The 22,567-nt window shown below is 48.3% G+C and overlaps 1 protein-coding gene across 1 annotated transcript in view; it reads right to left on the bottom strand.

Moving 5' to 3' along the window:
- The window catches only part of CNIH2 (cornichon family AMPA receptor auxiliary protein 2), a 924,655-nt gene that overhangs the window by 542,429 nt on the left and 359,659 nt on the right, over positions 1-22,567 (bottom strand). Inside the window, exon 2 of the mRNA XM_078660749.1 lies at positions 9,703-9,771. Coding sequence (XP_078516875.1) covers positions 9,703-9,771 — 69 coding nt within the window. The remainder of the gene's footprint in view (positions 1-9,702; positions 9,772-22,567) is intronic.

Here is a 22,567-nt window from a genome sequence, read left to right on the forward strand (position 1 = left end):
GATGGATGATTTACCAGGTTGTGAGACCCTTGCCTTCTCCCTGGCCCTCTCCCCTCATAAATCTTGTTTGGGGCTCTTGCTTTATAGACCGCCTGGCCCTCTAGGCTCCTTTATTGAGGATTTGCTATCGATCATCTCCACTCTAAGTCTTAGGACAAATCACTGCCTGATCCTCGGGGACTTTAACATCCACATGGACAAGGGTGAGGATTCTGAAGTGCAAACATTTTTGGACATGACATCTTCGGTGGGACTTCATATGTACCTGCAGTCTCCTACACATGAGAAAGGGCATATTCTAGACCAAATTTTCTCGACCGTTCCGGTTGCCCTCTCCTCCCTAGCCCCAGTTCTCTGGTCGGACCATTTCCTAGCGGATTTCACGATAGTACATCAGCCAGTAGCCGCTCGCATTTCGCAGCGGCAAACAGCTCGTAACTCTAGAGCCTTCCACAAAGTCACCCCGGCCATGCTCACCCAGGCTTTAGAGACCCATCCTTGTGCTCTCACGGGTAGACTGGAGGACGATGTTAGGTGTTTTCAGCACTGGCTCACTACACGCTTGGAAGTCTTGGCACCACCCCGCCTAGCTAGATCAGAACTGGCAAGAGCATCAGCCCCGTGGTTTTCTGCTACCCTGGCTACTAAGAGAAGGCACTGTAAGCAGCTGGAGAGAATTTGGAGGAGGCAGTACGATACATCTGCTAAGCAGTCCTACAGAGAAGCAGTGAAAGAATATCACAGAGAGATCACTGCAGCTAAAAAATTCTTCTTAGCTAAAAGGATCGAGGAAGCAGATAGCTCCTTCAAAGAGATCTTTAAGATTGTTAAAGAATTCATCTCTCCCTCCTGTTGCACTCCTACGTCTGCTTTCTCGGAACCATGGATCAAGGAGCTTGCAGTATTTTTTACTAATAAAATACGTACCATCCAGGCAGCCTTGCAAGGAACCCATAACATCTCGATCGTGGGCTCTATGGTCGACGGCTCTTTTTTCCCTTGGTTACATCCATTGGCCTCGCATATGGACTCTTTGGGTCCTACCTTGCACTGTTTCCCCTCCATAGAGCTTGAGGCCTCGCTCGATCTTCTGTCTAGCCTGAAATCTGGCTCTCCACTGGACCCTTGTCCCGCCAAGTGTCTTGCGACCCTGGCACCTGCTCTTAACCCGATCATCAATCCTATCATGAATGCCTCTCTGAATTCGGGCAAAGTCCCCTCGTCGTGGAAACAGGCTTTAGTTCTTCCCCTCATTAAAAAACCGAATGCAGATGCTAAACTGCAGTCTAACTACAGGCCAATCTCGTTGCTTCCGGCCTTGGCCAAGATTACGGAAAAGCATGTTCATACGACCCTGACCAACTTTTTAGAGGGAAACTCCCTATTACATCAGTCACAGTCCGGGTTTAGATCTAACCTGAGCACTGAAACCGCTCTACTTGAGGTAACCGAGGCTGTGAAGGAGACTCTCGACAGGGGTGGAAAGGCCCTGCTTATCATGCTTGATCTGTCAGCGGCCTTTGACACCGTTCCCCACGACCTCCTCCTAACAAGACTCTGGGAGATTGGCCTGCGGGGAACGGTGTTCGCATGGTTTCAATCTTTTTTGGCCGACCGGAGACAAACGATCTGGGCCCCCCCATTTTTCCGCCCCGATGCCGCAGCTTGATGTTGGGGTCCCGCAGGGCTCCATCCTCAGTCCCTCCCTTTTTAATATCTTCCTCACTCCTTTGGCGGCACGGGTGAAGGAGCTAGGGGCCCAGATCATATCCTATCCGGATGATACACAGCTCTTGTTCACTTGTGACAGGGGCTGTGACTTTGACGGAGCAGCTATCCGGAAGTGTCTGGAGTTTGTGTTTGATTGGTTCGGGAAAAGTGGCCTCAAATGCAACTCCGACAAATCTGAGATATTGTTCTTTGGTTGTCCGGCAGACCTGAGATGGAAGCAATGGTGGCCTTCGGCTATGTTCCCCCCTGCTAGCGATTCGGTTACAGCAAAGAATCTGGGTATGATGGTTGATAACACTCTTTCCTTCAAAGCCCAGGTGGCTGGCCTGACTGGGAAGTGCTTTGCCATCCTAAGGATGCTGCGTAAGTTTTTGCCATATCTATCTTTGGAGCACAAGAAGATCACGGTGCAAGCACTAATAGGCTCTCGCCTAGACTACGCTAACATCCTTTACTTAGGTCTTCCTGAATATCTGTTGACCCGTCTGCAGATAGTTCAAAATTCAGCAGCCAGGGCAATCTTTGGTTTAACTAGAAGAGCCAGGGCCAGCAACCTCCTTGTCTCCCTGCATTGGCTGCCGATTCGTAAGCGCATCTTCTTTAAGACTTTAACTACAGCTTTTAAGGCGCTTCACAATGTCGGCCCTGGATATTTGCAGAGAAGGGTCAACTTTTATCTTCCATCGCGACCTTTGAGGTCTGCTGCCCAGGCAAATGCCATCGTCCCAACAGTGAAACGTGCTCGCAGTGGAGGTCGCCCCTTCAGTTACCTCGCACCCCGTCTCTGGAACACGCTGCCCCTGGCGCTGCGGACATGTTCCAATCTTTCGGTCTTTAGAAAGGGACCTAAGACCCATCTTTTTGTCCTGTAATGCCATTATGGTTATTTTTGGTGCCGTCACGGAGGTGTGTTAGTTGCTGGTATCTGGTGTGATGATCTTTAGCGCCGGGACGCTCTTCGGAGCAGCTGAGCGCTCTATAAAACGAACAGTAACATAACATAACATAACTTCCCAGGTTTCCTGGACACAGATCATATTAAATCTATTGATGTATTCCAGCCACTCAGTATTTTGGAATTTGGCTGATAGACCCGCCACGTTCCAGGACACTAATTCCAAGGTGCTCCAGTGACCACTGGCGGGGGGACTGGATGTCATGATGGGCTCACTGGTTATTTGGGCGTCTATAGGTCTAGCTTGGTGTAAGTTACCTGGTGCCAATTTGTTCGCGTTTAGAGGTACTCTTTTTGGGGGCTCCCCTACTTGTATTCTAGGCTGTGACTCCCCTTCTTTACCTATCTTCTCCTCAGGTAGTCAGTCTACTTCGCTGAGGTGGCTACCCTGGCCCAATGGCGCATATTTATTGAACAACGGGAGAGCATACCCTTCCCTTATTTGGACTACCTGGCTCTCATGTGTATATGCTCTCTGAGCGTCATTATCCGGGAACTCGCTCCTCTCTCTATGGGCCCTCCCTCACCCTCTATCTAACTGCACCGTCCACCCCCTACGATCTTCCCAATGCCCTCCAATGGGCCCAATAATTTCTGGCTTGTAAAAATAACATAAATCTTGTGCCTGTATATTTGATTGTGTGCGTATCTGGGGACCATGAGTGACATACTTTGCTACTTTCGGTTCTTTAAAGTTCACCACAATGCAATCCCCTGGTTTTTTGCCTGTTTCCCACTCAGCTCACCCTCCTTACGAAGAGAATTTTACAGTGAGCATCTTGGGGCAGAGGTCTGTTATAGTTTAACCAATGTATTGTTTTGTTTTTCAGTTGATCATAAGATTCCTCTACGTCCACTTTTAGTTCAGGGGCCCCCGTCAGGACAGCAACATAAGGTAGATCTAAATGGGGATGCATTGTCTTTACAGTGTTTCTTTCTCTCTCCTCATTACCCTGCAACTCCTGTGACCTGGCACAGTCAATCATTCTCCTTCTATTGTTTCCCCCACTGATTTAGCACTCTCCAGTGGTTGCACAGCACTAATTGTCGCCGGTATAACGGTAGGATTTGGATCAGTTGCACACTCCCTTTCACCCTCCCTGCCTATGTTCTTCGAATGATTACCCCTCTCTATCTTGTTATCAATGCTACCCAGGGTGCACATTATCACTCCCTCTGCCTTCCCCAGTCTCTGCTCAATTGCATTGAGTCTGTGCACAAGGGGCTCCAGCTGAGCTGATAAGAGGGCCTCTACTTTCTTCCAAAATGTTTCCTCGATCTGCAATGGGCCCAAAGCAATCACTGGGTCAACACTATTTGGCACAGTTCCCTCTGACTGGGCTCCTTGAGAAGTATAGTTAAGGGGTCATCATTAGAGATCTCCTTCTGGGTGCCTTGACAGCAATTCGTAGACTTCTTCCCTTTCTGTTGAGTACCAGCTTGGGTTGCTCCTCGCTTTCTTTTCGCAGTTGCCCCCTTCAAGTGCTCACCTACTGAGCGGGGCTCCTCAAGAGCTGTTACCACCCCTGATACTATATTTGTCGGTGAGTACGGCTCAATGCCCCGGGATATTAAAGGAGCTGGAGTGTCCTGTGTACTTGTAGTATCTTCCTGAGGAACAATTGCCGTGTCAACCTGGCCATGTTTATCTGGCGTGCACGCGTTCTGGATGGCCCCCAGGGATGATCTTTTTAAGAATACTGAGTCCATCGAGAGGTGGCGTTCCTTAAGCGTTATCTCGTGTGCCAGAACTGAGGAAGCCCTCGTGATAAATTGATCAAGGGTCCCGGCAACATACCCTGTCCCCGCTCCTTTCCTCCCTATTCTGTTACGCACTGACATTGCGTGACAAATAGAGATAGCAATGCTGCAGATTAAAACTGGCGTAAATGTTACCTTTTGAAGTGACCAGGGCCTTAGAGGGGGGAGCCCAGCCCAGCCTCTACCAGGCTCTAACGGGCTCAAACGGGCCCGCCCTTGCAAAGCGGGGGCCGCGAGTCGTTATGTGGCGCGTGGAGGAGGGGCAAGGAGGCACAGGTGAGCAAGGTTGGAGGCCTCCTGGGCCTTGGAGTCCGTTTCCTGTGTCCACAAACTCCCCAGCAGAAGTCCACGGCTACGAGCGGCTCCCACGAAGCGGGGGCCGCGAGACGTTATGTGGCGCGTGGAGGCGGGGCAAGGAGGCACAGGTGAGCAAGGTTGGAGGCCTCCTGGGCCTTGGAGTCCGTTTCCTGTGTCCACAAACTCCCCAGCAGAAGTCCGCGGCTACGAGCGGCACAGCATATCAAAAGATGATGGACAATAGTGCGAAAGTGGCGACACCAACTGCTGCACTGCTGAGATTAGGACAACAGTCCTTCACATTTAAACCGTTTTTAACATTAACCAGAGTAATCCAATTGTATTCTCATCTATTTAACGTGTTGAGTAATCCATGTTTTCCATTCTTATAAAATCACTCTGGAGACCGATAAGTTGAACTGGAATGCTTTATTCCTCATTTTCAGATGCCATATGCTGTTTATCCAAACTTAAACATAGACACGTGATGCCAACTATCCTTTGACCCAGTACAGTAAAAGACCCAATGCATTTTGAGCATGGTAAGTTCTTCGTCAGAGGTACCCAGCCATCCGCTGTGACGGACCTTCACTCCCTTTCACTTCCGTTTTTAGGTCGCGGCCTGCGTAGGCATTATTATCATTAGCACTACTACTCATGCTGTCGCCAATTAACACCTGCACATCTCATGGTGCAGAGTGCCTGAGCACATCTCTTATTGGGCTTTGGTTCTACCTCTACATGGATGTTTCTCAAATGATCTTTTCCTTTCAAATTGTAATCATAAATATCTGACTGTCTAACAGTAGTCTGACCCTTGAGGGTTCTCTCATCCAAGGCTGGACTCTTCTCTGGTATTTTCCTATCAGGATTCCCTTCAGTTCCATCTAATCGTAGCTTGCTACTGGATGGGGAAGGTAGGACTGCTGGTTTGAATATCTTTGCCAGTGCTGATTTAGGTTTCCAGTATGGCCCTGCTTTTGTCACCCATGCTTAGCTACTTCTATACATGGAGATAATCTATTTCCAGCACCCACTGCATCTGATATTCTATTTCCCTTAGCTTCCTTGCCTCCATTGTGTTGAAATAATGGTAACAGACAGTAAGATGACATGGGTTGCATGATCAAAGCTTGAAGGTTGCGAAGTCTTGGGTATCACTGGAATTAGGTAAGACTCTTCGCTGCCAGGGTTGATTGTATCGAGAAGAATGAGGAAGTGTGTAGTGTTCTGGTTGGTGTGATCAACTAGAACACTGTGCCAGCTGATCATGTTCCTTGTGAGGGTTCTTGATGAGGTGGCATTCTGTAGAATGTTATCATGCGAAGGGGAGATGGAGACGTTTCAGGCAAGTTGCCTGTGACCAGCTTCGGGTGGTTCTGCTACATGTAAATACTTACAACAAAGTCTTGCCTTCACACCAACTTGCCTCATTATACGTTGCGACGAGCGGAGAGCAACCACCCCAAACAACAGGAACCCGCGCTCACCGGTGAACCATTTACCAACCGTGTGTGAGCTGACACCTTTCGACAAGAGTCGGTGCTAAGCAGAGTCAGACAAGCAGTTATCTAACGAGGGACCGAGCCAGAAAAGTATTTGGACGGCAAGGGACAGATCATCATTGTGGACACGTAAATATTGACAGGCATCACGTAGCAAGTGCATTGGTTTTCATTAGTGTGTAGCCTCAATACACCTGGGCGCTCTGTACGCGCATGCGTAAAGATCCGGAACTGAAGGCTTTCTGTTGAACAGAATATTTCTTTCTCAAGGATGATTCCATACGTATTGTTAAATTGCCTTATTTATTTCACAGGAACGGATTTGAATAAACAAGAATTAACCTGGACTCTACCGTTTCGAACCCTGCACTTCTGGGTTCTCCCCAGAATTACTGGGCAATTCACTCTACGTCTGCGGGCATTTCAAAGCTACGGATGCAGAAGACTGATTTGTTCCCAACATGTTGCGTGTAAAGGATAAAGATATAATATACGCAGAACAGAAAAGTCAGTGCTGTGATCCCCTGAAAATCAACATGCAGAAACAAAGATGTAGAAATGCACTGATTGGATTACACACAATTAGAGTGAATTGGCCAGCAGTTCTGAGTCCTGAGGAGAACCCAGAAATGTGTGTAGGGTACGAAACGCGTCAACAGTGTTATAGACCAGGGAGTACAGTTAAAATAGACTACTGCCTACAGGGAATATTTGAGTTAAATTATGTATATGATAGATCCGGTTTGAGACTGTTTAAAAACAATACGCTGCTCGGACCTTCTGGCCATGGCCCAAGAGATCGGGGCTATTCATTTATATTGAAGAGACATTAGCCCCAATTGGGCTCTGAATTTCAGAAATGGGACAATTTGTTATTGTGTTCTTGCTTTGTTTTATGTTATTTTATGTACACAGGTCTTGTGTTGTGTAGTACTTACGCAACATGATGTTTGATGTTATGTTATATGTGATGTGGGTTACCATTTTGTACAAATGCTCACAGAACATACGTTTTGTTGTTCTACTGCTACCAGTACCTACACTTACACAAGCGTGTTTTTTTCATTTGACGAAAATAGATGGCGAGCACGGTAATTTAATTTCATGATCACAAATGTGAAAGAATACTCTCTAAATAAGGTCAGTACAGGCACCTGTTCATGTCCTAACTTTGATGGTGAAAGCAATAGAGGATGGCCATGGAAGAGGATGTACGAGGGTAATATGGAGGCAGGAAGTCTGAGGTATTGTGCACTGGAAAGAGAGGACAAGAAGCTAGTAATGGTGTCGACAGGCCCAAGGCCCAAGGGTTGTGGACATGGAAAACGGGGAAGCAAGGCCCAAGGATGTGGGTGCAAAGTGAAATGGGTGAGAGCAGCATGGGTGAAATGAAGGGCGAGAGGTTTAGGTTTTTTGGTTCGCTAGGTTAAGCGGACATGGAACAGCCAGAGAAAAAAGCAGCTGTGTTGTGGGGCTGAGGAGCCCGTGCAGATCAACAGGGAGGGTGGAGTCTCTTCAGAGTTATGAGTGTACAGGATGGTGGGTTGGACATTTCTTGAGGTCTTAGATAAGAAATGAGAATGTTACTATGAGACTGACACAATGTGCTAGACAGAGTGATCGGACGGGGCTGTTATAGAGAGAAGAGGGTGATGGCAGGAGTTTGAGCAGCAGGTGTTTGACTGAGGACACCCGTGACCTCTAGTTCGAGAAGGTCAGGCTGGCAGGTATGATGGGGTTTGGATGCTTTTTATAGGATTCAAGGGGCAGTGGTTTATATATGTAGAAAAAGAGAGGAGAGTGCATAGGGTCAGAGGTTACCCTGGGCGTTTGCGTAGTCGCACTACGCGTAGCTACTCGAAGTGCACTTCGCACTACGCAAGCTACGCAAACTGCATAGTGCACTGTGCAAAATGCTGTTCGTACTGATTGCACAGTGCTGGATGCTTGTCCGCACTGTGCAATCAGTGCAAACCGCATCTTGCATAGTGCAAGCGGTCGTTTTCTCCCGCTCGAGTAGATTTGTACTCGAGCGGCAGCTTTCTCAACGCGGACTGGTAGTTTCTCATCGCGAGCGGTCGCGAGCTTACGCGACCACTCGCAATGAGAAACCTGACCTCCCCGCATTGAGAATCTCGCCGGGACGTTTATTTTCCACACTCGTGATCGACAACTTGATGTTGCTGATCGCGAACGAGGAAAAAGTCTCGCGGGGATGTTATTTTGCTCGCTCGCCATTGCCAACATGATGTTGAGGACCGCGAGCAAGCAAAAAATGCCCGCTACGCGTTTTTGCACTGTGCTACATGCAATTCGTGTAGCGCATAGTTGCACAAACTACGCAAACTAAGCAAGCGTAGAGTAGTCCTACGCCCAAGCCTAGTCAGAGGCATTTATGGTTCTGACGGTGTGTGGCTCTGAAGAAGGGAAAGAAACACTGGTCTTGTCACACATGGGGCACCAGCACACTCATTGGTTCTAGGTGTGGTGTCTGCCACGTCTTTGAGTACACTGTGGAGTTTAATCTGCCAAACAGGTGGCCATAACAGGGCGGAGAATGGCATGACGAAGGTGAGGAAAAATAGATTGCCTTATACGCATGCAGCATCTCCTTTGGGGGCACACTGATGAGAAACACTAAGGGTGTGCGGGGGCAAAATCAGTATGTTGACAGATTGAGGCCATGACTTAGAGAGATAGAGGTAGGAAAGACCAGAAGGTGTTAGAGACGGAATTATCAAGGAGACCCTTCATGCTCACCAATGTAACCAGAGGCTGCAGCTTCTGCTATGAGTGCCCTCATGTTCATGCAAGCCTAAAATGCAACACTGACCCTTCCACATTCACTTAGCTCCATATTTCAATTCAACGTAGATTTGCACTTCAAGTTTATCCAGTTTTCACCAGTGTGACTAACGCTACATTTGGTGGACAGTGCCTTCAAAGTTGCTAGAGAAAGAGACCTCAAACCAATAGGAATATAGTATTTACATTCTAATGAGTTGTTATCAATATCTGGAATTGTATTTCAAAATGCATCATTTACCACCCATGTTCCTCAGAAATTGTCACGAAAGAACTATCAAAAAATTCCAACATGAAGAGTTGAAGAAACCAAAAAAGCAATGCGCGTTCAGAAATCTCTTCAAATTGTACCATTCTTTTAAAATGTTTTTAGATGAAACCCCTTCTCTGTGTCGCTTTTATGGGGTTGGAACTGGGGGCCATGCCCCCCCCTCCCAAGTTATGCTCCTCTCTATGGGCTTGGTGTAAGCTCCCCACATGTCGCCTGTCCCATAAAAGGAAAGGCCATTCTAGTTTGTCGGAGAATGTGGTCTAGCTTCCTGACGTGTGACTGACTCGTCTCATGACGCAGACCCCTTCATTAAAGACATCCACCAACGACAGAAACTCCCTGCCCCCTCCCCCACATCGACACCGGGGTACACTCACCGCTCTTGCTGGGTTTCCCTGGTCTATCGGGCTCTTGAAGTCAGTTCTGAGCTCATCGAAGGCGATTATCTGTGGGCAGAATAAGAAAGAGGTGATCAGAGAGAGTGAGAGGGGTGTGACCGCCCCACCCCAGTGACAACATACTTCCATTTTGAATCGGAGTCTGTTACTATCGCACAGGAATGACGAGACTTTTAATGCATCACATTGAGGAGATTTCATATCACATTCTCTGAGAAAATGATAATGTAAACACCAAACCCTGCCTCCACAAAATACAGGACACCTCCTCATTGATCTCTGATTGGTGATATCATGGTATGTATTCCTGCAGGGGTTTGAAGGTGTCAGAAAGAGGCTGCAACTTCATCGCTGTAAGAAAGAAAGTCAGTTTATAAAGGAGTAAGCCACGACCCCACCTACCCAGCCAGTTTCTGAAATCGTGGAACTCGAACAATATTTAGAGAGGAGCTCATTAAATAATGTTACCCTTGAAACAGAGGTTTAGGAACAACAAAAACGTTTATGACTTTATCAAGGAAAACTGACAGTCCCGACACCCTTCATCTTCCTGCAGAGACATATGAAAACATGACATGTTTCAAAGTGATGACTTTGTTGTTTCACTACATAATGTCTGGGTACAACGAGACATTAGCACCTTTATCTGTCTTCCTCGTCCAGACCGTACCTAGGTTATGTGAGTCCTTACCCTGAGACAGACAAACCACTCTTCCTTAACAAGGAAGGACGTTATTTGCTTTGTCCACTTTCAAAAAGAACAATTGATGGACAGCATGCAGAACAATGTCTTACATTCACCCAGTACAGATGTCGGGCCTGAATCCATCGTTATTTGCTCCCCATGCCATTCCAGTTTGAACCCAGCCATATGCAAATCAGTTCTGACCCTGTGTCACATGGGAACAGTATAGCACGAACTGCCAGGCCAGGTCCTCCCTGGACTGGAAACAAGCATCCAAGGACCTTCCAGCCTTTCTACAGCCATAAGATTCTAACAACTCATCGATCAGATGCCAATTGCCAACATCAACCAGGAATGAGAAGATGCAGCACTGGGTCCTGACAGACACCAACACAGAAAGCAAAATGAATGGATGCAAGAAAGGCGGTCGGGCTTTATTTACAAAGCCTATGATCAGAAAGACTAGGGCTTGGAGTATTGAAGATTGCCGGTAAGTAATCAGATGAATACGACCAATTTCTGTCCACAGCAATTAAGGATGTTATCAAAAGGAGCTAAACCCTAGTGAGACCGAGGCATACTGATGTAACTAACAACCCACCCCAAAGAGGTGCCTAATTAAAGAGATTGGTAATCATTTAGATGGTATATCAAATACACTAAACATACGCTTGATATACAGGAGCAAGGAGCTAAGTATGAGTATTATTTCATTCAGGAATACCTTTGTCAGAAAAAGAAACACAATCATGAAAACGGATCCAGTAGGTGCTCAGTACAACAGTGGACAGACAGCACAGGTGATTGTGAACAAATTCTGTAAAAAAGTGTTCAAAATTAAAGTTACAGACTGCATTGATTTAGAGGAATAACACTCATTGTCCAGTCATATTACTGTTTGTGTTCCGCAACAAAACAAATCTACAAGGGTCTTTGTATTTGATATTGTCAACAGCGCTTTGACCAAGCTATGAAATATAGGCGGTTATCAGAACGGGAATGAAATTAGTCTGAGCAGTGAAGTCATTTCTGAGGGGTTTCAATTGTTAAATGGTATTTCTCAGAAAGACTCAATCAGAAGGGACATTTTTGAGAATGATTCAGCAGTAATGCATTCATGGGGACTAAAAATAGAAGAATGGAGCAACTTGCTAACCACAGGAGCAGACTCGGCTTCCAGCTGAGTCTGATCCTGGGCCATGTTACTCAGTCAATGCTACAGGATCTACATGCTGTTTACCTATTGAAACCCTTCTGAACGTACTTCACTGCTAAGGCTTATGTCATTATAATGCATAAGTAGCATATGTATATATATATACTTGAAAAAAAATATATATATACATATATATACATATATATATATATATATTATAATTAGGTGACATGTAACAACAAAACATTTTAAACTCTAAAAAATACTGAAATGAGTTTAGAAAGTTACATTGTTACCGAACATTTCACCTAACTATAATGTTACTTTAACAATTGTTTTTCCTGTGAAGTTCTTGGGTTTATTAACATAAAGTAACATTTAATTACCATACCTAACCCTGCAGCAAGGCCGTGCACCCAACCCCCCGCATGCAACCCACCCCAAACTGTGCACGGCCCATGGCCAGGCCCTGTGCCAACCCGCATAAAAGCAGCCAATCAAACACAAGGGAGGTTCTTTAGTCGTGCACAGTGGGGGGTTGGCCACAGAGCCTGGTTGCAGCCAAGCACCCCCATGCAGCCAACCCCTACTGCACACGTCCTCCGGCAGCGCACAACAAGGAGTTAGCCACAGGGCATGGCCCTGGGGACCCCATCCCCCAGGGCCTTTTTTTTTAAACTGGGACAGGGGTACGTGGGCCCCTTCCCGATGCTATTATGGCCCTGGAAACCATATCCCCCAGGGATATATATATATTATAAAGGGGAGGGGAGTCATGTGGCTCCTGCCCAAAGTCTCATTAGGCCCTGGGGACACCATTCCCCAGTACCTTATTCATTTTAACAGGGAGGGAACCACGTGTCCCCCTTCCCCAAGCCTTATTAGGCCCTGGGTACCCCATCCCTCAGGGTAATTTTTTTAAAGGGGAAGGGGCCATCTGGTCCCCCTCCCCAAGACTTATTAGGCCCTGGGGACCCAACTCCCTAGGGCCATTTTTTAATTAACGTGTACTGGGGACTGTGAGGCCCCTTTCCCGAGCCTTATTTGGCCCTAGGGACCCCAACCCCAGAACAGGTTTTTGTTAAAGGGGAGGCGGCCCCATGGCCCCCTCCGGAGTCTTATTAGGCCCCAGAGACCCTATCCCCGGGGCAAATTTGCTAAATTAAAGAGGGCGCGCCCCCCCGTCTCCCCAAGCCTTGTTAGATCCTGGGGACCCCATTCCCCGGAGCCATTTATTTTAATTAAGGGGAGGGGGGCTACATGCCCTCCCCTCGCACAGCCTTGTTAGGCCCTGGGGACCCGATCCCATAGGGCCATTACTAAAAGAAAAAGGGGAGGTGACCGTGTGGCCCCATCTCCCCAAGCCGTTATTGGTCCTGAGGACCCCATTTCCCAGGGCCCTCATTACTTAAAGATGGGTGCCATGGTCCCCACCTAGGGAACCCACCATATACTAATTGGGGGCTGTGGTGGGAGTCCAAATGCCACAGCCAGCTCCTCGCATGCAGCGAGTGCCGACATTGTTCCTGCCCATAGTGAGCAATTACTAATGTTGCTCTCTCTCCAGGCGGGGGGAAATGGATCAAAAGTCTGCTCCCAGCCAGCAGGAGGAGACTTTGTGTTTGCTCCAGTTTTGCAAGAGTTATATAAATGCTCCCACCAAGTGGTGGCGAACACAGATTTCCCTGCCCGCACTGGTGGCATGCAGAATACCAGGTGGACGGTTAATCGAGCCCTCCTCCTAGACGTAGAAGTCAGATTGGCTATGAAAAAAGCCATTGATGAGTTCTTAATTGATAACATAGGATCTGCCTCCCCCGCCGCGGACTGGGATGAGTTTAAGGCTTTTATACGTGGGGTTCTACAGAGCCAAGCATTCGCGAAGAACAAACAAGAGAAGACCAAGCATATTGCTTTCAAACTGGAAATGGGAATATTAGAGGCCGCTGTAGGCACAAAATTCCTCCCACTGCAGGGGCCAAGCGAGCAAGAAGTTGGGAAATGCCCAGCTAAATTCTAAAATCAAGCTGAACAAGAAGTGTAGGGAGCATTGGCAGGCAGGCTGAGTCCCTGAATCTCTGAGTACGGCAAGAGGTCGGGAGATGTTCTGGCATGGAAGGTTAGATTAGAGAGGGCTAGAAACAATATTAAGGAGCTGATTGTTAATTCCTGGGGTGATATTTTTAATAAGGTTGGGTAAATTGAAGAGCATTTAGTTTCTCTTTTCTCTGCACTTTATACTGAGAAATTCTGTCCTGATTTGGGCAACCTAAGGGAGTGGCTACAGGAGAGTGACCTCCCAGGGCTTACAGAAACTTGAAGGGAGTACCTTGAGGCTCGATAACCAAGGCTTAAATCTTGGAACATTTGAAATATGTTACCAATGGGAAGGTGGAAGGTCCAGATGCCATCCCATCAGAGCTTTCTAAGCTATTGAAGGAAATGGTAATACCATTCTGGTAGAAATTGTTTAGTTCTATATATCTGGAGTATGCTTAGACTCCTGAGATAGCGGGAAGGCCCGATAGTCCTGATTCTGAAACCCACTAAAACCCCAAAAAGGTGAAATCATACCAGCCAATCTCTCTATTAAATACAGATTATAAAGTATTCTCTAGCATGTGACACCGGTTCCTGCCAATGTACAGTTATGTCCGTGGGGTCGACGGATGTCTCTAAATTAGGTGGATGGATACCTGTCAGACCGGCAGAGTACAATACTCCATTGCCTTGGTGGCCATTAAGCTGTTCACTAAACTCTATATCAGGCCAGAAGTTTATTAGAAAAACCGACATAAAATTACCACATTCTAATAGATTGTCCCATATTTATGTAATAAGATTATATGAGAATAGTTCAGTGAACTCCTTTGTCTAAACCACGGACACCACCAAGACCGCTGCTGCCTCACCGCACACCACTTCATGTTGTTCCTTTCACATGCTTACACTACCGCTTCACCTGCCGCCACACTCTTGCACCCTCCAGCTATATCCACTCACACAGCACCACTCCTGACTCCACCACCTGACCCTCACTTTGCACAACTCTTCACCCGCTCACCAACAACACTTGCATGCATGCTCCTCAACACCCGCTCTTTTAACAGGCACGCAACTGAGGTCTGTCACCTCAACGACTCTAATGCACCAGATCTCGCTTTCCTCACCAGGCGGTGGCATTACCATCATCCACAGAGACACCATCAAATGCACACCACCAATGACCCAGAAACTACTTTCTTAGAACACCTACAGTTCAAGCTCCAGACAGGTGGCCATTGTGGGATTCTCACATCCCGGCCATTGGGATCGCAGAGCAACTTCAGCAACCTCCTTTCTGACCTCGTCACCCCATTCGCCATAACTCCAAAAACGTCTGCGGTGACCTCAACTTTCATCTCAACGACCCCACAGATTCCAACACCACAAACCTACTAGACAGCCTACCAAACATTGGACTCACTCAGCTCATGAAAGGGCCCACGCATGCCCAAGACACACCCAGGATCCCATCTTTACCTCTAGCAACAAAATCAAGGTCAGCCACATCTCCATGCTCACTTGGAGTGACCACTTCATCATAGACTTCACCGTCTCAACCACACCCATGGCACCAACAGAGAGGCTACGCAGCCGCAGCTGAAAGTAGGTGACCAAAGTCACATCGCTCAACACCCTCCAGCTCCACCGCCATTCTTCTCCGACAACATCAACAGAAACACAGACTGTTTCAATAACTGGATCTCCACCAGGGTCAAAATCATTACACCCTTCATAAATGCCGACCCGTAGAGTTCAAACAAACAAGCAAGCTGGTACACCAACACACTCCGAGAGTCCAAGAGGTGATGCAAAGAGTTAGAAAGAAAATGAAGAACTTCACAAGAGCCCGCCTATAGGAAGGCCTACAAGACCTCAATCAGGAGCTACCATGACAAACTGAAAGACACCAAGAAAAAAGCTCTGACCCAGAGGATTGAAGCCAGGAATAATAAATTCTAAGAACTCTTCACCATCATTAAGGAATCCTCAAATCTGGCAGCCACCTCCACCTCCATCACCCTGTCACAAGGACTCTGCAACCAACCCTCTAACTTCTTCCACAACAAGATGTCTACAATCTACAGGAACTTCGCCCCTCAACCACACCACACATTACCTCAGGCCTCCAACACTAAGGTCACTCCACTCACAGAGGAGACCTTGATGACCAACAAAGACACAGCAGCTTTATTAGCATCTAGCCAATCGGGCCCCCTGGACCCATGTTCCCACTGCTTCATCAACCTAGGGAGACCCACAACAAGCACAGCACTCACAACCATCATCAACACCTCCATCGCTACAGCCACTTTCCCAAATATCTGGAAATACGTAAAAGTCACCCCGCTCCTCAAAGAAATCCAACTACCGACCCATCTTCCTGCTCCCTTCTCAGTTCAAGACATATAAAAGGCCATCAACCATTAGCTATCCCACTACCTTAAACACCACAAACTCCTGGACAGCTCGCAATCAGGTTTCGCAGCAACTGCAGCACCAATACAGCTCGCATTGCAGCTTCAGACAACATTCACACCATACTAGATCAAGGCCTCACTGCTGCACTAATCCTCATGGATCTCTCCTTCGCCTTCGACACAGTCTCCCACAACACACTCATCTCCAGACTCCAGAGAATGTAATCCAAGGACCAGCTCCCAAATGGATAGCCTCCTTTCTGACCGGAAGAACCCAACAGGTCAAGCTCCCTCCGTTCACCTCAGAACCCAAAGACCACATCTGCAGAGTCATGCAAGGTACTTCACTCAGCCCCACTCTCTTGAACGTATACATGACACCTCTAGCAAGCATCATTTGGACCCTCGGACTAAACATCATCCCTTACACAGATGACACCCAACTCATCCTATCCCTCTCAGAAGACACCAAAACCACCAAAAATAATTTCAAAATGTGCATGACCAAGTAGTCAAATGAATGAGAGACAAATATCTCAAACTTAACCGTGACAAGACGGACGTATTGATATTCGGCAGCAATAACTCACCCTGGGACGTCAGCTGGTGACCCACAGCACGAGGTCCCACCCACTCACCCTTCAAAGGAAACAGCATTTACAACGCTGTTGGTACAACGCAGTTCCTTTACAACGTGGTTGTTACAACAACCGCATTGGTACTGCGCATACCATTACATCTCAAGTCATTTCAACGACTTGCTGTAGGGGCACACTGGTGTTGGATTTACAATCAAACACCTTCCCTGCTGTTGCAAAAGCTGGAGTAGGAATAGTAAATAATACTATTCCTAAGTCAAGCGCGCCCCCTAAAGCAAGTTGTTGAAATAACTTACAATGTAATGGTTCGCGTTGAAACGCGGTCGTTGTAACAAACGCGTTGTAATGGAATGTGTGAAAAGTGAATTCGTTGTAAAGAGTCCTATTCCCCTCCGACCACGCTAGAAACATGGGCATCATCCTCAACTCATCCTCAACTCCAACCTCACCAGGAGACATCAAATCGCAGGCGTCACCGCCCCCTGTTTTCACATACTTCGCTTGATCAGAAAAATCGTTCCACCTGATACCAGAAAGACCATCACTGAGGCTCTCATCACAAGCACCCTCTACTACGGCATCCCTGCACCTGCAACACAAGCTGCAAACCATCCAAAACATCGCCGCCAGACTAATCCTCACCCTTCCTCTCCGTATCCACATCACACATAGGCTCTGAAAAATACACTGACTTCCTATTCAGAAACGCTGCCAGTCCAAGGTACTCATCCACGCCTACAAGGCCCCTCACAACCAGGGTCTCACCTACGTCAACCACCACCTAAACTTCCATCAACCAACCAGTAACATCCGCTCTGTATCACTCGCCCCATCCAAAGAAGCAAGATAATTAATTGTCAGGGCCTTCTCTTACCTGGCAGCTAACTCCTGGAGCAACCTCCCAGAGCACATCAGGACATCCATGTCACTTATGGATTTTCTCAAGAAACTGAAAACCTGGCTCTTCAACTGATCCTTCTTGTAGAACCCACACCGAATCAGTGCCTGGATACCCTCACAGGTGACAAATTTCGCTCTCTAAAAATCCACTTTTTAAAAAAAATTAACAGAACATTTTGTTCTTAGCCAAACAGTTGTGTGAGTGAGTGGTTACGTTATCTGGGAAAGTTTTGTAAAATTTGGTTGCACATCCATCCTGCCCAGATACTTTACAAGACTTCAGTATTTTTATTATTTTCAGTACTTCGTTTTGAATAGGATCACTCAGCAAACTTTTGAACTAATCACAAAGTTTCCCGAAGAGAGCAAAAATGCTCTATTACTTACCGGTAATCTTCATTACTCCGGGTCCCATTGTCCTCATCCCATTCATTTACAAAGTGGAGATTCCCATCTCCCGACAGAAAAAAACAAGAGGAATGCTGGGGCACTAATACTGCCCCTCCCCCCGGGAGTACATAAGCAGTACTTACCCAGCAGCCCTCCTGTACTAACAAGCCCAGACAGGAAGGCCAGCCGCCAGGGAGGGGCGCATGAATGGGACGAGGACAACGGGACCCGGAGTAATGAAGATTACTGGTAAGTAATAGAGCACTACCCCCAGGTCCCTTATGTCCTCGTCCCATTCATTTACAAAGTGGAGAAATACCAAAGCAGAAATCCGGCCTTTGGCACGCACAAGCACACCCAGGAAACCACAACAACGCAGCCACCCAAGGGCGCACAGAGAAGGAGGAAAGGAAGACCGCAGAGAAACAACCGGCCCGCACCCCAGCACAGGACAGCAGGGAAGCACCGGAGACAAAGAAAAAAAAAAGGCCAGGGCTCCAAAAAAGAAAAGGAGGCCGCCAACCCGAGAAACCGGAAACCGGGACCGGGACCAGGACATAAAGGACCCACCAAAATAAATCACCGGAGAAGGCCGTCAAGCCCGAAACCAGCAGAACAGCCCACAGGACCCAGCAGACCCACAAGGAAAACCGAGACAACCCGGAGGGAAACCAAAGAAAAGAACGGGCAACAGAGCGCAGGAACAAGCACCCAGACCAAAAAGGCAGGAGAAAGCACAAGCCAGAAAACCGGCCAACCTCCCAAAACCAAAGGACACGACCCCAAGACACTGGAGGCGGAAACCCGGCCGAGGAGGCCTAGGAAGCAACAAGAACCCAGGAGCCGGACAGGACCGAGGACCTGACCCGAAAGACAGGGAAGGGGGAAGAACCCCAGAACCCCAGCCCAAAGCCCACCAAGCAAGGAGAGGCCAAAAAGACTGGAACAAAACCAAGAAACCAGGAAGGTCACAGAGACAACGACCACAACCCCAGAAAAACCCCAACCCCAAAGGGAGGGGACACAAGGCAGAAGGGGAGCACAGAGCAACCGGAAAACCCCAGCAGCCGCACAACGAGCCGAGAGGACAGCACAAAAAGAAGGCGCCCACACGGCACAGGACCGCCCAGGAACCACACACCCAGGCCAGACAAGCATCAAGGGCAGGAGCAGCGGAAAAAGAAAAGCCCAGGAAACAATGCCAACAGAACCAGGAAGCCAGGACCAGAGCCAAGCAACCCGACCACACAGGCGGAAAGACAGTCCCAAGCAAACCCCCCGAAGGGGCCCACACAGAGCCCAAACGAAAACTAAGGGCAGGTGGAAAGGAAACCCCCAGCACAAAACCGCCAGACTGCACAGAAGGCCAAAGCGGAAGCAGAAGGAGAAAAGCAGAGGACCAACCAGCAGGAAATCAAAGACAACCCGCAGCCAGGAGGGAGGGACCCGCTCAGGCCAGAGCACCACAGAACCGCACCCCAACCGGGGAGGGGGCGGGGCACCCAGACAGACCCACACCGGGACCAGAACCCAGGGAAGCAAGGGAGGAAGAAGCGAGCCAGAACCCCAGAACCAAGAAAGGAAGAGGAGACGACCGGCAACAAACCACCACAGCAGGCCGAAGGACAGCACAGCTGGAAAAGCAGGAGGCAGAGCCCAAGGCAACATAGCACCAGCAAGAAGGCCGCAGAGCCAGAGCTACAGAACCCCACATGGGCCCACAACACCGGGGAAAACAAGCCCGGGAAGAAAACCAACAGCCAGAGGAGGCCCACAAGGAACCACCAGGAAGCGGCCCCAACGGCAGCACACCCCGCCAGGACCCAAAGAGAGACCAGCAAGGAAGCAGAGCCCAAAAAGGGAGCCCAACAAACAGGAGCGCCAAGCCCCAGCCAAAACATCAGACAGGCACCCCCCAAGGGAACCAGGCGAGACCAGAACAACTCAGCGAGTTGACAGCATCCAGCAGCCCCAGGAGGCCAGGCAGGCACCAACCCGGCCCGACCAAACACAAACACCGTGCAGACAGTGGAGCACGGGGTCAGCACACCAACCCGGAGAACAGGAGGCACGACAGGAAACGGCAGCAGCCAGGAGACCCCAGCCAGGAACAAACCAGGCAGGCACCACGGAAGAAACAGGAGGGCGGACAGGAAACCCAAGAAGCAAGCCAAAGGCAAGCACAGGGGGAGCCAGAGCACAAGCAGCCCGGCCAAGCACACAGAAACGGCCCCCGGACAACACCAGAAGCCACAGGCCGGAGCAAAGGGAGGCCACAGGAAGACCCAGGCAGGCACCCAACCAAGCACCCGGCAGACGAGAACAAGCGCAGGCAGGGAGGAACAGAACCCCAGGGGACAGAGCACCCCAAAGAGCCCCCGGCACGGCACAGGCAAGCAACAATAGGAACCAGGCGCAGCCCAGGGGACGGGAGGAACAGGGCCAGGAACCAAGAGCCCCAGACGCCCACCAACCACACAGAAGCCAGCAAGGAAAAAACCAGGACACCCAATCGGAACAGAGGCCATAAGAGCCAGACCGCAGCGGAGGCAAGGTCACTGAGGGAGAACATCACGGCAGGCCAACCGCAACCAGGGGAGCCCACAGGACCCAACCCACGCAGCGGGCCAAGGAGCAGAAACCCCGACTCACCAGCAGGCGGGGCAGGGAGACCGAAGCAGAGGGGGGACAGACCGCACCCCCAAAAAGCCGACGCTGAAGAAGAGAGAAGCCGCACTGAAAGAGCAGCAGAGGGCAAGGGGCAAGTTAGCAGGAAAACCCCAACAACACAGGGAATCCCAGGCGCAAGCAAAGGCAGAGCCAGTGAAAAGGAAACAGCCACCACAGAGGCGACCGGAACCCACGCCAACCCGAGGCAGCCCGTAACAGAAAGAGCAAACGCCCATAGAGCCGTCAAGAGCAGGGGCACCCCTGAAGAAGAGACCCAGCGGGAGAAGACCCCCGGAACGCCCACCAGAACAGCAAGACCCGGGGCGGGCAGGAGGCAAGGCCGAAGGCCAGTAATAAATGACAAGACGCACTCCAGAAGGCAGGCCAGGCAACACCCCAGGACCGGCAGCAGCCGGACAGCAGGAAAGCAGCGGCCAGATTCGAACCTACGGGCCACGAGCAGGAGGCGCAGGCCAACGCCACGCAGCACCTAGAAGAAAAAAGGGGGGGGGGAAAAACAGCCAGAGCGGGGGCCAACAACACAACAAGGCCCCCACCGCAAAGCGACCAAACCCAGGCTAAGGCTGAGGCACTGCACCCAGAACATTCAACAGAGCGAACAGCAGGAAGAATGGCGTCAACACCGTCAGGTAGACACTGAATAGATTCTTTCAGCGAGCGTTATTCTAAATTGTGGATTATTATTCAATGTAGTAATCGCTAAATTGTCATAGTCAACTAAAGGGTAGAACAGTTCCCAATAATACATCATTAATGGCCTGGCTATAGGAGTGTTTCGCTTTTAATTTGTAAAAAACACTAAGCCCCACTTTATTTTAACAACCAGAAAATTGCTACATCAATTTCCTGTTTGGTGTAGGTCTCAATTGTTGTTGAGGATCCATTGAGGAATCCCTTTTTTTTTTAAATGTTTTTTTTATTAACAGCAAGAGAAATGGAGAAGAAAAATATATAAACAAAAACAAAACAGATCATATCATAACTTAAAAGGGAAGAGTCATCTTGAACATAATACATATAATATGGCAAAAGAGAAAAATATTACAGAGGACGCCAAAATAACATATTGAATTATAAATCTGAAAAAGTTTAGTACTTTAACATTCTAAATAAAATTACCCCAAGTTTTGTTAAATTTACATAAAGATCGAACCCCTCTAAGCCTAGCCAGAGCCGCCTCCATGTTATAAATTTCATTGACCAGGGCCCACCATTCCATTATGTGTGGGGGCTGAGGAGAAATCCAAGCACGAGCAATGGTCAACTTTGCACAGGATAATAAGATAGTTATTAAGGACTGTTGAGGAAGAAGGACATCATGTACATCTAATAGTATTAGAGAAGATGAGAGAGAAGGTGGTCTGGCCAATTTTAGTTTCAGGGCTCGATCAAAGGCAAGCCAAAAATCATTTAGAGCGGGGCAGGAAAACAACAAGTGCTCTATATTAGCACCTCCCAGAGCACATTTAGGGCATTTCGTGCGATCGCTCGTTAAAGTATTTGCCGACCATTTGAGGATCATTTCAGGGGTATAGTATAACATACAAGTCGTTTTAAATTGTTGCAGTCTTAGACTTGATGACTGCACCAAATTGTTCAGATTTGAGAAAGAGTGGGCAATCTGGTTGGAATTAATCGGAAGTCTCAATTTCAGGCTCCATTTCTCCGCCAATTTGGATCAGTCGTCAATTTTATATGAGACGAAGCAGCTGTACCCTTCAATAATCAAAGATTTTGTTTTGGATGAATATAAATGATTCCAAATGTCCGAATCTACAACCTCTAAGATTTTCATCTTACGAATCAAAAAATCATAAATTTCCATGTATTTAAACCTCATTTCCTCGGTCAAGTTATATAAATTTTTAAGTGCGACAAAATCTAGAAAGCCCTGAGCACCGTAGAGATCCGCTAATGTAACAATTCCAAAAACAGGCCATGATTTTGCTTGACCATCATT

This window comes from Lissotriton helveticus, chromosome 9 (assembly GCF_964261635.1).
Source record: "Lissotriton helveticus chromosome 9, aLisHel1.1, whole genome shotgun sequence".
NCBI lineage: Eukaryota > Metazoa > Chordata > Amphibia > Caudata > Salamandridae > Lissotriton > Lissotriton helveticus.